At 47.9% G+C, this 14,724-nt stretch overlaps 7 protein-coding genes across 7 annotated transcripts; 5 read left to right on the top strand and 2 right to left on the bottom strand.

Moving 5' to 3' along the window:
- Nucleotides 1-396: 396 nt before the first annotated feature.
- Nucleotides 397-2,281, bottom strand: EYB26_005247 (uncharacterized protein; the record flags this gene model as incomplete). The annotated part of the gene is made up of 9 exons (XM_054264537.1): nucleotides 397-974; nucleotides 1,023-1,182; nucleotides 1,238-1,317; nucleotides 1,377-1,501; nucleotides 1,560-1,608; nucleotides 1,667-1,712; nucleotides 1,765-1,845; nucleotides 1,904-2,133; nucleotides 2,209-2,281. The coding sequence occupies 9 exons, from the start codon at nucleotides 2,279-2,281 to the stop codon at nucleotides 397-399; spliced, it is 1,422 nt and encodes a 473-aa protein (XP_054120512.1).
- A 1,156-nt stretch (nucleotides 2,282-3,437) lies between these two features.
- Nucleotides 3,438-4,353, top strand: EYB26_005246 (uncharacterized protein; the record flags this gene model as incomplete). The annotated part of the gene is made up of 3 exons (XM_054264536.1): nucleotides 3,438-3,761; nucleotides 3,845-4,242; nucleotides 4,308-4,353. The coding sequence occupies 3 exons, from the start codon at nucleotides 3,438-3,440 to the stop codon at nucleotides 4,351-4,353; spliced, it is 768 nt and encodes a 255-aa protein (XP_054120511.1).
- A 477-nt stretch (nucleotides 4,354-4,830) lies between these two features.
- EYB26_005245 (uncharacterized protein) lies at nucleotides 4,831-5,510 on the top strand (the record flags this gene model as incomplete). Its single annotated transcript, XM_054264535.1, has 2 exons — nucleotides 4,831-5,131; nucleotides 5,206-5,510. The coding sequence occupies 2 exons, from the start codon at nucleotides 4,831-4,833 to the stop codon at nucleotides 5,508-5,510; spliced, it is 606 nt and encodes a 201-aa protein (XP_054120510.1).
- Nucleotides 5,511-6,239: 729 nt separating this feature from the next.
- On the top strand, nucleotides 6,240-8,237 carry EYB26_005244 (uncharacterized protein; the record flags this gene model as incomplete). The annotated part of the gene is made up of 1 exon (XM_054264534.1): nucleotides 7,407-8,237. One exon carries the CDS (start codon nucleotides 7,407-7,409, stop codon nucleotides 8,235-8,237), a length of 831 nt encoding a protein of 276 aa, XP_054120509.1.
- Nucleotides 8,238-8,651: 414 nt separating this feature from the next.
- On the top strand, nucleotides 8,652-10,176 carry EYB26_005243 (uncharacterized protein; the record flags this gene model as incomplete). Its single annotated transcript, XM_054264533.1, has 5 exons — nucleotides 8,652-8,771; nucleotides 8,835-8,913; nucleotides 8,973-9,613; nucleotides 9,670-9,957; nucleotides 10,015-10,176. The coding sequence occupies 5 exons, from the start codon at nucleotides 8,652-8,654 to the stop codon at nucleotides 10,174-10,176; spliced, it is 1,290 nt and encodes a 429-aa protein (XP_054120508.1).
- A 1,294-nt stretch (nucleotides 10,177-11,470) lies between these two features.
- EYB26_005242 (uncharacterized protein) lies at nucleotides 11,471-11,874 on the bottom strand (the record flags this gene model as incomplete). The annotated part of the gene is made up of 3 exons (XM_054264532.1): nucleotides 11,471-11,588; nucleotides 11,645-11,760; nucleotides 11,842-11,874. 3 exons carry the CDS (start codon nucleotides 11,872-11,874, stop codon nucleotides 11,471-11,473), a joined length of 267 nt encoding a protein of 88 aa, XP_054120507.1.
- A 1,412-nt stretch (nucleotides 11,875-13,286) lies between these two features.
- On the top strand, nucleotides 13,287-14,712 carry EYB26_005241 (uncharacterized protein; the record flags this gene model as incomplete). Its single annotated transcript, XM_054264531.1, has 5 exons — nucleotides 13,287-13,380; nucleotides 13,485-13,633; nucleotides 13,930-14,143; nucleotides 14,301-14,455; nucleotides 14,530-14,712. The coding sequence occupies 5 exons, from the start codon at nucleotides 13,287-13,289 to the stop codon at nucleotides 14,710-14,712; spliced, it is 795 nt and encodes a 264-aa protein (XP_054120506.1).
- Nucleotides 14,713-14,724: the final 12 nt, after the last annotated feature.

Here is a 14,724-nt window from a genome sequence, read left to right as displayed (position 1 = left end):
CAATACATTCATAGTTACATCGAACGGATACAATTGCCTTGTTCAACAGCCATTTCGAACTAACAAAAGAATAGTTATCCTTTTCTTGAATTACAACACACCATGTCGAAGATCACCGTGCACTTCCTTATATACAGGCGGCGACCATGCTTTTTGAACGCCGAGACCCATTTTGAGTTCCCTTTGAACTGTTCTTCTCTTCTTTGACAAATGAAACGCAGATAGGTTCTGGTATAATCCATTTTCAAAAACAAAAGCCAAGACAAAAAGGACCATGACCCAAACTCCAGAGCGCAAAATAAGAAACCGTTCACATCGTATAGATTAACAGATAGAGCCGTTCATTAAGACCGACTGCCGCGTATTCGCTTTTCGTTTGTCCGAAGAAAAGTTTACCTAGGCGCCGATATTTTGACCGTTGGCCTGGGCTTCGGCGATTTCCTTTTCCTTCTGCGCAAATTGAGCCCTCTCCTCTTCGTTGAGATCCATAAGTGGCTTGTCAGTGCCGAGCTTGATGTTGTGGTGGTATGCACGGATAATGCTGTCGGCATCGTCAACAGCAATAGGGCGGATGTCGGCAAGAGCCTTGATCTTGGCGGTACATTCCTTATATTGAGCATCGGTCATCTCCATGTTGAGTTGCTGGGCACGAGACTTGATAGCGTTCCATCCAGTGAGACGAGAAGCAAAGTGCACGTAACGAGTCATGCCGAAGTCAGCGGGGTTGATGATCTCGTAGGTGCTAGGGTTGTTGAGGATAGCCTTGGCGTGGATACCAGCCTTGTGGGTGAAAGCACAGAATCCGGTGATGTAGTTGTTGAAGGGGATGTTGACTTGAACGGATTCGGCGACCAAGTCTTCCAAATCCTTCAACTTGTCCAAGCGGTACTTGGACTTAACATATTCAGGGGCCTGGACCATCATTCTGGCCATCAAACCACCAAGAGGGGTGATACCATTGCGCTCACCAATACCTGGATTCGATCAGTATATATTCGACCAAACATTGCGCAAGTACATACCGAGAACTGAGGTGTCGATATGAGTGGCACCAGCTTCCAAAGCGCAGAAAGCATTTGCAATAGCGCAGCCAGTATCGTTGTGGAAATGGGTCTCAATATCGCAGTGGACGACACCTCGGAGCACACGGACAAGCTCATAGACTTGGCGGGGAGAAGCGCACTATAATAGTCAGTACGGGTGATTCTCTAGAATTGCAATATCATTCTCAACTTACACCAACGGTATCGGCAATACCAACTCGGTGAACACCGATTTGGTCAACGGCAGAATAGATGGAGAGGAGATCAACAAGATCTGCGCGAATTTGATTAGTGAACAATCTTCTCGAGAAAACGGCAACTTTAATATCTTACCTGAACGGAAAGAGTCTTCACTGGAGAATCGGACCTCAATACCCTTGGACTTGACGAAGTTGATGACCTCAATGGCGGTGTTGATAATGTATGTGATATCCTTGCCATGAGAGTGTTCACGGAGACTGCAGTAACCATTAGACCCATGGAACCAACCATTATGATCAGACTGCGTATACTCACTAAGAGCTTGTACCAATAACAACATCCACACCATCGACACCAGTTTCGACTATAGAGTTGTCAGTACATGGTGATGATTATAACCTAGCGAATCATTCAAGGCATACCGGCTACTCGAGCATCGTCCATGTGGCAGCGAATGTGTGTCAAAATCTATAAAAATATGAGCAATAGGGAATCGACCATGTCCAACGCATCAACCAACCTTAGCCTTAAGTCCCAACTTACAAATAGCCTCGCAGTCCAACCTCGATTGTTCGGAGGCACAAGGGCTGGTCAATTCGATCTATTTCCGTATCTGATTAGTATGTGATCCAGCCCACACCAATGCGGGTATGACTCACGTAGTCAACACCAAACTCATCAAGAGCCTTGGCAATCTCAATTTTCTTCTCAGTATCAAAGAAGGCATTGGCGAATTGTTCACCCTCTCGCAAGGTACTCTCAATAATCTTGAAACGGGAGACATTGCTCAAGAAATCGGTGACACCGGCGTTGTGGCCGTAGGGATTCCTCGAGGCTGTAGGGTGAGGGTTCTGACGAGTCTGGATGGCGGTGTAGCCATCGTGGTTCACTGTATTGTGAGGGTGATCAGCTTAATTGATTCCACACCAAGATCGAATTGTGAAGATGGAGGTAAACGCCGTACCTTTTCCGTTGGCATCGGTAGTGCCATTGCCGTTGGCGTGCCCATTGGCGGTGCTGTCTGCGCCGGGACACATTTTGAGCGCAGTTATGTATGGAGTTTTGGTTCTGAATCAAAGGAGGACCGCCGGAATAGAGGTAGAAACGTAATGAGATGGAAAATAATTGGTAGACAAGATGATGGAGAGCCAACAAAGTGTTTCTTATACTTGGAGAAGGTGAAAAAAAAGAGAAAGAAGAGTCATAAGAAGGCGGGGCTTATTTAGGTATACTGTAGTAATGACTCAACCGGCGGGCGATCCGTGATTGGCTCTGACGAGAGTGGTGTCCCAGGCAAAAACTGGGGAACCCTAAAAATTTCCTTCTTTGCCTGCAAAATTTTTGGTACAGGGTACGTACTGCTTTACCCAGGCCGAAATCGCTCTCTGTTTTGTTCGCCCCTCGTGGTCGACTAGACACGCAGACATGGGTTCAGTCAATTCGTAACGGATCAATGATGGAATGCCAATTATTAATGTCGCCGTTCTAGGCTCATTGTCATCATTGGTATTCTTCCAAATCGATTGTTGGAACTATCGCGAGCAGATTCGCAAATCTGACTGCTCTCCGTCGAGACCGAAGATCGGTCAGGATTAACATACATACATCATACATCATCGCATACATACTATTATTCCCTGCCCACCACCAGTGGCCACAGGGAAGAACCACGCATACTCCCTCCACCGTTTCAGTCTCTCAAGAATCTCGAAATACTAAACCGTAAACTGTATCTCACACCGTGCAAGTTCACAGTCTTTACTCGGGACAACTGCCAAACGAGAAGAATTGTTGATCGCTCATTGGAACATCCACTTGATCAATCAATTATCATTCTGACCTTATCTTTATTCAAGTCTCACGAACATTAACTTAATACTCCGTAGCTAAGTCAAACAGCAATTAATTATTGTCCGGTGTTGGTACGTTAGACGGTTAGTTAGAGAGAGACACGGCATTAGTCAGTCCACACCTCCCACCCCCCGCCCCTTTTAGCATAGCTCGGCGTGTATCATATTTCCGGCCAGCTAGCCTCACTGAACATTCTGCTTGAACTTCTTTCAACGTCAAGCCCGAGCATCCCCCATTGACAAGCCAGCTGCTCTCTTTGCTTCGTTGACCTTCTTTCATCTCCAAAATTATATATCTATTAATTTAGTACCTTCTTTCATCCCACCGACATCCTACATCAAGATGCGTGTCTCCGCTTTGATCGCACTCCTCCCGGCCTTGGTCGCGGCTCAGGAGTCGCAATACGCCTTCATGGACCAGGCCAAGGGCTGGTTCGACCAAGTCAAGTCCTTCATCCCCCAGGTTCCTAGTGCCGCAGAACCCGTCAAGCAGGCCGCTCACCACACCACCTCGAAGGTCTCCGGCAAGGCTGTTACCTACTTGGACATCAACAACTACAAGGATGTTTTGGAGCCATCAACCCAGCCCGAGGAATGGCTTGTTTTCTTCACTGGTGGAAACAAGACGTGCTTTGGCCGATGCCTCCGCGCCGAGAACGCTTTCAATGTATGTCATTTTATCCCGATGCTATTTCAATGGCGCCTGTGATGCTGCGCAAAACGATAAAACTAACCGACGAACTTTTATAGGACTCCGTCGCACTCTTCGCCGCAGACCCAACCTCACCCAACCTCGGATACGTAAACTGCGAACAAGAGACCATCCTCTGCTCCATCTGGGCCGCTGCAGCGCCCTCCATCTGGCACCTTGACCTTCCCGAGGTCCGTCCTGGCGAGAAACGTCCCGCAGTCCCTCTCCACGTTCAGCACTTGAACGTCACCACCGTCACCCCCGAGACCATCTACAACGTCCATGCCGAAAAGACCTGGAAGAAGCAGAATCGCTACGAAGGCTGGCTTCACCCCTACGACAGTTTCTTAGCCGAGACTGGCTTGAATGTTCCCCTCGGCCACGTTATGTACTACTTCTCCGTGATCCCCAGTTGGTTGACCATGATCGGTATCAGCTTCCTCAGCAGGAACGTAATGTGAGTTGTCTCCTCTTCAATTGAATCCCTTTTAAGTATTATGTCATTCTGACTGTCGTGTCTAGGGGTCGCCGTGCGGCAAATCCAGGTGCAGTCGCCGGCCGTCGTTAGATTAGTTGAGTTTGAGTTGAGTTGACGATTTATTCAAAATCTACCTTTTAAGCTATATTAATATATCTTTGATGCTACATTGATTTTGACATTTTCCATGTATATGATTAGTTTCCTAGGAGGCATTGCACGGGTTAGTATCAATTTTGAAATTGTTTAAACGGATATTGGGTCTTGTGTGTGGGGTTGTTCTGCTCTTAGATTATAAAAAATCTATCCACGGAGGTTACAGACTAGAAGTTATCTTTCAGATTTCCGTCAGGCGATGTTCACTGCGTTGTGTATACTTGGTGGAGAGCAGCATGTTGTAATTCAGTGCAGCTAGCTTCTCCGCATAGCCCGCCCTGGAAATTGCCGCCATAGCTTCGAATTATTTCGAGCTTTATCTTTTTTTTTTCTTTCCACAAATACATTCTGGCATTTGCACATACCTATATACACATCACCGGTATGGCCGCGCCAGTAACTCCCGACAACATGCCAACTACGGCCTCTTACGTCTTTGCGACCGCTATCATCGCCGGTGTCATTGGCTACTTTGCTGGTCAAGGTGCCTCGCTCGGATTATTCTCTTCTTCGCCAGCGACGACGAAACGATCGACGGCGAAGCGCGCAACGAAAGAAAAAGATGAGATAATAGAGGAGGAGGACGAGGAATCAGAGGAAGAAGATAGCGAAGAAGAAGAAGGGGATGGAGCTGAGTTAGCGACGTTTGAGGGTAATCACGATGAGGTGAAACTCGTTCTTGTTGTGCGGACGGATTTAGGCATGGGCAAGGGTAAGAGATTTCAGTCATGTTGAAAGCAAAAATCTTAAAGAGTTTTGGATGTCTAACTATGCTCCTACTAATAGGAAAAATCGCCGCTCAATGCTCGCATGCCACACTCGCCTGTTACAAATATTACTTCTCCAAGGCCCCCAACTCGCCCATCCTCAAGCGCTGGGAACGCGGTGGACAGGCAAAAGTTGCTCTGCAGGTCAAGTCAGAGGAAGAGATGTTGGTACTACAAGCTCAAGCGATGAGTCTGGGACTCTGCGCGCGCGTGATTCAGGATGCCGGACGGACACAGATAGCCAGTGGAAGCAGGACGGTTCTTGGTGTTTTGGGACCCAAGACAGTGGTTGATCAGGTCACTGGTCATTTGAAACTTTTATAATGACTGATGATTGCCGCATATAGATAAATATATTTTTCTACGAGCGGATCAAATGTATACTATATTGAATTACGAATGCCCATAGATCTGCTATCAAGATGCCCCCTCGATAAAAAAGCGCAATTTAGAATAGAATGTTGGCTAGTCATGGTTTTTCCCTAACCTCATCAGCCGACGGCCAAAAATAATCGGTAAAGGGAGTGGGAATATGACGCCGACAGCAACTCAATCCTCCAACTGAATTCACCAATCCCGTGAGGAAAAGGGAGCTCAAAGCTAAAGGGTGTTGAGAGCTGTACATCGATCTCAGATCTGTCGACAGGAAATTGACACCATAACAATTCGGAAATTGCAAGGGTGGCTCCTTTGTCGTCGAACTGCCCAGCAATCAACCGATCACAGCTTGTAGAAACAAACTGGCCAGGATCGCTGAACACAGACCTGTGTAATTTTTGTGATGAGGAGAAGAGAAAGGAAGACATTGAAAATTTCTGAGCGGCATAAATACTCGTTCACTAGCGTGCATTGTGGAGTTGGCAGATTGCGCTAGTCCTAGAATAGTTCGGAACGGATAAACTTGCGGTAAGACTCGCCGCCTAAATAACAGTGCTCGACAGCTTGTTAAAGGTCGGGTGAATCTTTACAACTATCGGCGAGCAGTTTTCTCATTACCCTCACATCCGCTGTCGCTGCACTGTCTGTATCGAACGGTGTAATATCATATACAACATGGCGGACGCTCTGTCGATCGAGCAAAATAACAAAATCCGAATCGCCCTCGGTCTCAAACCGCTCCCCGTTCCTGGAGCAGAAGCGCCGTCCGGACCAGTATTCAAAGAGCCCAAAGATTCAGCCGACAAAGATGAGCCCGGCAGTACGCTAGAGTCTCGCGAGGCTCTGGGATATCAAAACTGGCAAAAGCTGCAAGATGAAGCGGAGGCAAGGCGCAAAAGACAAGAAAAGAATGCCGCCATTAAACGGGCACGCGATCTGGCGCAACGTGATGCGAAATTAGAAGGGAAAGGATTAGGCGATGCGGGCGTCGAGTTGGATACAAAGGCTTGGTTGTCGCAGCATAAGAAGATGACGAAAAAGATCGAAAAAGAGAGAGCACGTAAGCTCGCAGAGGAGCTCGCCGAACGAGATCGAGCCGTTGAATATACCGCTGCAGATCTTGCGGGTATCAAGGTTGCGCATGAACTGGGCGCTTTTGAAGACGCGGCTGATGGACAAATCTTGACGCTGAAAGATGCTACGATCGATGAAAACGAAGAGGAAGGTGACGAGTTGGAGAACTTGGAGATGGTCGATCAAGAAAAATTGAAAGAAAAGCTTGAGCTGAAGAAAAAACGGACGGCCTATGATCCTATGCAAGCAGATGGTACGAGCTCTATACTGGCGCAATATGATGAGGAGATTGATGGCAAAAAGCGGAAGCATTTCACACTTGATGCCAAGGGTTCTACAATTGAAGAACGGGAGACGAAACGACAACATGTCTCTGATATGCTTAATAAGCAGGTTTTCAACCTCGATATCATAAATGAAGCTCCTGTGTCGGATTACATGGATATTAGCGAGGTCAAAATCAAGAAGCCCAAGAAGAAGAAAGCCAAGACTACGAGGCAGAAAGCTATCGACGAGGACGACATCTTTCCTCTTCCAGACGCCACCGGGACCAGCAATGGTGACAATATGGAGGTGGATTCAGGCCAGACGGCAACAACCAACGGCACTGCTGCACCACAAAAGAAAACATACGACACTTCATTTGTTGATGACGAGGACTTGCAGGCCTCACTTGCAATACAGAGACGTGCTGCGTTCAAGAAGCGTAAGCAGCTTCGTCCAGAAGAACTCGCACGACAATTACGGGAAGAAAGTTCTCAAACGCCAATGGAAGTGGATAATGGTGACGGTGCAGACGAGGAGCCCGGTCTGGTGATTGATGAAACATCGGAATTTGTATCCAATCTACAGCGACCAGTGATATCCGAGCGCCCTACAAGACGAGCAACCACCCCTCCTGAAGAACAGGACGAGGACAAAGAAGGATCTCCAGAGGCTGACATGGAGATGGCAGGTGCTGAAATTAAGGAGGAAGGTGAACCTGAGGCGGCTGATGCTGGGACTGCCAAGATCAGTGGTACCGGTTTGGATGAAGAGTCAACACTTGACGAAGGTTTGGGAAGTACTCTTGCCATGCTACGTCAGCGTGGCCTGGTTCAGAGGTCCGACGCCGCCGATATGAACTCGTTACATCGTGATCGACAGAAGTTCCTTCAAGAGAAATACAAGCGAGAAGCCGAGGCCGAGAAACGTGCACGAGCACAGCGTGAGCGAGACCGTGCTACCGGCAAACTGGATCGCATGTCTGCCCGAGAGCGCGAGGAATATGCGCGATGGGAGAACAAACAACGAGACCAGCAAGAGTCACGACAGATTGCCGATGTTTTCAATCGGGAATACAAGCCTGACGTTCAGCTCAAATATGTGGACGAGCATGGTCGACTCATGAATCAAAAGGAGGCCTTTAAGCATCTAAGTCACCAGTTCCACGGTAAAGGCAGCGGCAAGATGAAGACAGAGAAGCATCTCAAGAAGATTGAAGAGGAGAAGAAGCGAGAAGCCATGAGTGCGCTTGAGAGCAGTCAGCATACTGGCATGAACAGCGCCATGGGAGCTACGGCTAAGAAGAACCGGCAGGCAGGAGTGCGTCTTGCTTGATTGTTTATAGCCCAACTTGTTATATATTATAGACCTGAATGAGAGATGATATTCACCTCAAAGATGCAGTTGAATACCGTACTCCGTAGTAGTTGTTGTCCAGAGCTGTGTGTATCAGATTCTAGATTCCGGTTAATTTATGTATCACGAGCTGTCATGTGACGATTGAGGGAATGCCTCGCGGTTGTCACCGATTGGACCGAGCCCAGCGGAAAAACACCGATCCAGAACAACAGCAGACAATTTACCCGCTCACCCGTCGAGCCAAGTGCGCCTTTCTTTCGACTGCATCTCTGACTCAAAATATCATCCGTGTGTGGATGTCTCTTCTTTCCATCTTTTCCTTTTCTTTTATTTAAGCATTCTGTCAGTCGTCTATTTTTAATTTGACATCCATTCCTTCTGTTTGCAACCATGTTGTCCACTCTGAGAATCACCAGCCGCCAGGCTGTCTCGCGTGAGTCAAGCATACGGGTGTTGATGACTGGAGTGCGAGCTGGCTCTACCTGGGCCAATGTTCCTCAGGGACCTCCTGTATGTTGTTCTCAAACAGAGAAGCTGTTGGACATGAAGTTAATGAACGTGTTTTGATGATAGGATGCTATCCTTGGTATCACTGAAGCTTTCAAGGCGGACTCTTTTGCGGAGAAGATCAACTTGGGTGTTGGAGCTTACCGTATGTTTTTTTATCCTGCTCTTCTTTTATGGAATTGAATCTGATGCCGAGGCGTACAGGTGACGACAAGGGCAAGCCCTACGTTCTTCCTTCCGTGCGTGCCGCCGAAGACAAGATCGTCGCATCTCGTCAAGACAAGGAATATGCCGCCATCACCGGCGTTGGCAACTTTACCGCCAAAGCTGCCGAACTCGCCTACGGCGCCGACTCTGCTGCCCTCAAAGACGGTCGTATCACCATCACACAAACCATCTCCGGTACCGGCGCCCTCAGAATCGGTGGTGCTTTCCTCGAGCGTTTCTACCCCGGCTCCAAGAAGATCTTTCTCCCTACCCCTACCTGGGCCAACCACAATGCTGTCTTCAGCGACTCTGGTCTTGAGGTTGGAAAGTACCGTTACTATAACAAGGATACCATTGGATTGGACTTTGAGGGTCTTATCGAGGACTTGAAGGCCGCTCCCAAGGGCAGCATTATCTTGTTGCATGCTTGCGCTCATAACCCTACTGGTGTTGACCCAACCCCTGAACAATGGCGTCAGATCAGTGATGTGGTCAAGGAGAAGGAGCACTTCGCTTTCTTCGACATGGCTTACCAAGGCTTCGCTTCCGGTAACGCCGACAAGGATGCTTTTGCGCCTCGCTACTTTGTTGAGCAAGGCCACAACATTGCTCTGTGCCAGAGCTTTGCCAAGAACATGGTTCGTCCTCTCTCCCCTCGCCAATTCTTCTGAATATATTACTAACGGTGATGAAGGGTCTCTATGGTGAGCGTGCAGGTGCATTCTCTATCGTCTGCGCTTCCGAAGAGGAGAAGAAGCGCGTCGAGTCTCAAATCAAGATCCTCATCCGCCCTCTTTACTCCAACCCCCCTATCCACGGTGCACGCATCGCATCCACCATCTTGAACGACCCCGAGCTCAAGAAGCAATGGTTGGCTGAAGTCAAGGGTATGGCTGACCGTATCATTGAGATGCGCAGTCTTCTCAAGCAGAACCTTGAGGCTTTGGGTAGCAAGCATGACTGGTCTCATATTACCAACCAGGTATGCTATTTCACCCCCTTGGTTTCTATCGTTACTTGTTACTAATATTGAGGTTAGATCGGTATGTTCGCATACACCGGCCTCACTCCCGAACAAATGGATGTCCTTGCCAAGGAACACTCCGTCTACGCTACCAAGGATGGCCGTATCTCGGTTGCTGGTATCACCACTGGAAACGTCAAGAGACTTGCCGAGTCTATTTTCAAGGTTACTGGTTAAATTAGATGTTTACATATACTCTGGCCTAGACAGATATAAAAGATTGGGTCTGTAATTGTAGTATGTTGTGGAACGAAAATATTGGGAAGCATGTCAATAGGTACCGTGGAAGGACATAGAATCAATCATAAGATCTCTATTATTTGCTAACTAATACTTGCATCGTTATCCTACGGGGGGGTGTTCTTGGATTGGTTACAATAACTACCTAGCATCTATAGAGTTAGTAGTAGCGCTACACCCAACTATGCCCACCGTGCAAGCCCTGCATCAGGAGATGACCATTGAAGACGTCGTCGCCGGCCAGATTGCAAGCTGTCGTCGACGAGTTCGAAGCTGTCCCATGAGGCAAACGGTGGCACAAAAGAAAGGACTATGTTTGAGGAAGGCCATGATTCTTATCAACACCGCTTCGGTGACATCAGCACGTCTGGGCCATGTCAATCGCCGCGTGTCTCGAATCGGCAGTGCATCATAGTTGGAAACCCTAATCCACAGATCAATGCGTCCAATAAGAATGAAGCTCAGTTGATATCATTGTGGCAAAATAAGGATCAAGGACTGGGGTTGAACTTGATACTCATGTAAATCATACCGAATCCATCGGCCAATCACTTTCGACATGCACAACTCACACGATCACAAAACGTGTGTGTTGATGCAATCTATCTCTCGGGTGTATCGACCTGAACAGTGCCATAGGGTCATCCATTTCGATACACAGTGGCCAAACTTCAGAACGGAGGTAACGCCCTCATGTTCGTTGATGTTGTCGGTCTTGCCGATGGCTTGATAGCGGAAATTCGGCCCTTGCCTGGCTCCAAACATTGACTATCTGCCTCGGAAGTGCCATTGCGTGACAATTCGTATTGTCTAATAGGTTCTTCTCCCAAGGGGCAGTCAAGAGGCTTGGATTGTAGGACGGTCGTCACTGAGGAAAGCGCTAGTTATGCGAGGAGCCCGTTGCGGACTTTTCAATCCCATACAAGTGTAGAATGAATGCAGTATCCGTCGCATTGGAACACTGGATTGTTCGATGTTTCATCTCATTGCGACTGCATTGTTCGATGGACTTGCTCTACCGAGATAAGCGCCTGGAAAATGGGCCACAACAGACTCAGAGTCACAAACAGGGATGCTGGATTGCAGTCTCGTACCAACTTGCATTTGAACCACAGAACCAACGATAGTGAGCCAGCTGCTTGTACCGACTGTTAGTGAGGTAGTATCGGTCCTCTCAGATCGAATCAGATCAATGCTGGAGGTCTCCAATGACCCCTCTCGGTCTGCAGAGTTAGCATCTGAGCAAATACAGCTGGGTTAGATTTCGTGCCAGCTCGCTTGTTAAGTTGGACAAGCAAAGTGGAGCCTTTCCAGATTCTGGCAAGGTCAACTTCCCATCGTGCTGTAGGCTGTAACGTATTTAGTACTTGGGACCGATTTATTTTCCCAGATTCCAGTTTCTCACCGATGCAAATGAAGCGACCTGGCTGGGAGGTGCATGGTTCGCATACAGTTGTCACTTGAGAATGGCAAATGGCGATTTGATACCCAATGGTAAGCGAGGGAAAACAAGTCCCGGTCCTGCGGAGTGGCACGAGATTAGAAACGGGAAAGTAGTATGTACATCAAGAGTGGGAAGAAGGCGGGCGTTTGGTTCTTCACCTCAATGAGGGCCTTTCTTGGCAACGCACGCATATCCACAAGTGGTTTGTCGAACAATTTTAGTCGTCAGTCGTTAATCAATGTATCTTTGTCGTATGATACTATACACATAAGAGGGGTAGCCATGACTCGCGAGAGTATGTGTACTTGCAGTGTTCCAGGCGCCAGGATGACCTAACCAATTTCACTGAACACAAGTCAAATCGCTTATTGTAAATTAGCCCTCGTGTTCAATAGAAACACCACGAAGATTGGGACGGAAACCTTTTTGAAAGGATTTGTGGTAGCTTGACTATGAGCCAAACTGATTTTTCTCGGCGTAACGAGTACCAAAGATACTGTGTGGCCAAAGAAATGGGACGTTCTGGCCCATGCAAGTTGATGTCACTTCGCATTTGGGGAGTTTCTGTGCGGCGGGATGACGGCTAGGCTGTGTTGCCGAGGAACATAATATCCTTGTTGGTTTTAGTCTTTTAGCCCAGTTTTTGCTTGTTGCTCCGGATCCATTCGTGGTCGTCCTCAGCAACGGTGGTCAGGCCGTCGGTGGTTGCCCGTTCTTCTCCATGAGTCGGAACAAGTTGAGGGAGCAGACAAGTTTTGTGTTGATTCGATTTGCAATAGCATGCTGTCGTTCACGGGCTCCTGTTTCCTATCGTAGGCGATAGATAGTTGTGGACTGGGGCTGGCCTCGTACATAGCGTCGAAGCAAACATAATTGGCATTAAAGCACCGGATCAATGCTCGCGCCGTTCAGAGAAGTCTCAACGTGACGGACAGGCATTGGGCAAATTGACGGAGTGAGTGAGTGAGCGACTGACAAATAGGGCCGTGTGACGAATGAGACAGGAGAGTTTTGTTCTCATCCCGTAAGCCTCCTCGTCGCAATTCCTTTCAGCCCCCAGTCTAAGCGGTTGACGATATTTTTTTGTTTTTCGTTCCCACGTCTATTTTGAAGATCTTTCTAGAGAGAAAACAAATCTACGCAGTCTACGGTCCTTAGGAAGCGGCGCTGGTTATATATGGCAGGCGCTCTTTCCCTGACAAGCAGGCTGTGGCTTGCTCTTTCCTCGAGGACCAAGTTGAAGCCAACCAAACCTTTCGGTCCGACGTGGGAAGGAACGACGTCATTGGCGGTGCTGCAGGCTTGGCGCTAATTGGCACCACCGGCGACGTCATACCCTCTATTTGGGGGCGCCTGATTGGTGGCACTACCCCACAATCGAAATGCTCTGTTTTTTTCTTATTCTCTCGGCCAATCGCTGTGTGCGAGTCGCGTTTCTGCAAATAATACCGCCAGAAATTAGATTACGCAATAATCCACTGCTCTCCTAGGTATATATCTACATACCAAGCGATGGCATCCCTGGAAGTTAACCGGCTGTTCTCGCTCAACTCTTCTGACTAGAAGACTGACTCTTTATGATGCATCTAACAGGCGAACAGAGATGACACTCTGGGTGACATCGCTGACCGGGCGAGCCAACCGCGGATCGGCACGCGATGATATCATATACATTAATGACCCCTATTTGAAAGCGTGTATGTGGGATGACGCTTTCCGTTGGCGAGCGTACCACGCTATCTCGGAACAGCTCTCAAGCAGACTCCATCTTCGAGGAGCTAACAGACAGAGATCTCGATAGTGCTGGACTCTTCGCAAGGTGAACTTTCTCTGTGTCCGGTACCGAACGTATCAGAGAGGTTTCCCACTTTTATTTCATATCATGCCGTTGAGAAAGAAACGCTGACAGTGACTCGTTGGTGTATTGAGAAAAAAGTCATAAATGTGGTGGTAAGTATTTGCGCAGGTATCGAGCAGTGCTTCTCAGAATACAAGCCATGAGGGCGGGGGACTGAGAACCCCGTAAAGAAAAGTAAATGAAGTGAGCAATACTGCCGTATAAAGTAATAATATCGAGGTTGCAACTGTGAACAATTATTGTGTGTCCCACTGAGTCAAGGTGAGTGAACCGCTGGTAGAGTAAGTAACAACCAGCCCCTCATCCCGCACGCGCTACCCTTTTACCTAGTCATCCTCTCTGTTTCCTCTCTCTCTCTCTCCTCCATAACCACTTTTTGACACTTCAGCCACTTGAACGAATTATTTTCTCCCCTTCAGCTGCTGCTCCTGTGCTTGTCGGCGAACACCCTTCGAAACTCTTATTGCTTCCCGCCTCAAGAACATTATCACCAAGAACCCCCCTCTCGTATCTGCTTGCCCCTCCATATAGTCTCTCCCACCTCGACTCCTTCCTCGTTTCTTCTTCTCTCTCTTGTGAAGCTATCTGTTATCGCAGCGCCGGTACGTTGCAGAAAGAGTGATATCTCTGATACTCCTTGACGAGCACACAGTATTCCTTCAATTTGTTCTGAGCAAAGGTACTGTGTGCATTATTTGCATATGAAGCTGGACTTGCGCTGACAGCTATTATAGTCGATGTGCTGATATTCTCACAAAGCCCTACCCCTCCATTTCCGACCTCTTCAACATAAAAGAGCTCCTTCGATACCCATATTCCGCATAACATACCTCGAATCAGCAAATCGCATATTCGATTCGAAATTTACAAATCACAAATCCAAAAGACGCTGCGCTGCTACTTTTAGGACGCGAGTAAGCGATTCCTAGGCTTTGATTCTTATTTTTATTTTTATTTTAGAATGTTCACTAATCTTTTACTTCCACAGTCACCTTACGATAAGCTCATAAGCATATCTCTCCTCGCCATAGCTTCCGGTTCCTTGCACATAATTGGCATTGTCTTTACGGTTGCGCGCCGACAACTCCAATACACGACTGGGTGTTACTCTGCGCACATCTCGAATTTTTCGACCCAGCACAGAGATCAATACCCAAATACCCTTGGGTGATCCATAAAAGCA

Source organism: Talaromyces marneffei, chromosome 4, assembly GCF_009556855.1.
Source record: "Talaromyces marneffei chromosome 4, complete sequence".
NCBI lineage: Eukaryota > Fungi > Ascomycota > Eurotiomycetes > Eurotiales > Trichocomaceae > Talaromyces > Talaromyces marneffei.
This window is presented reverse-complemented; position numbering and strand designations above follow the sequence as displayed.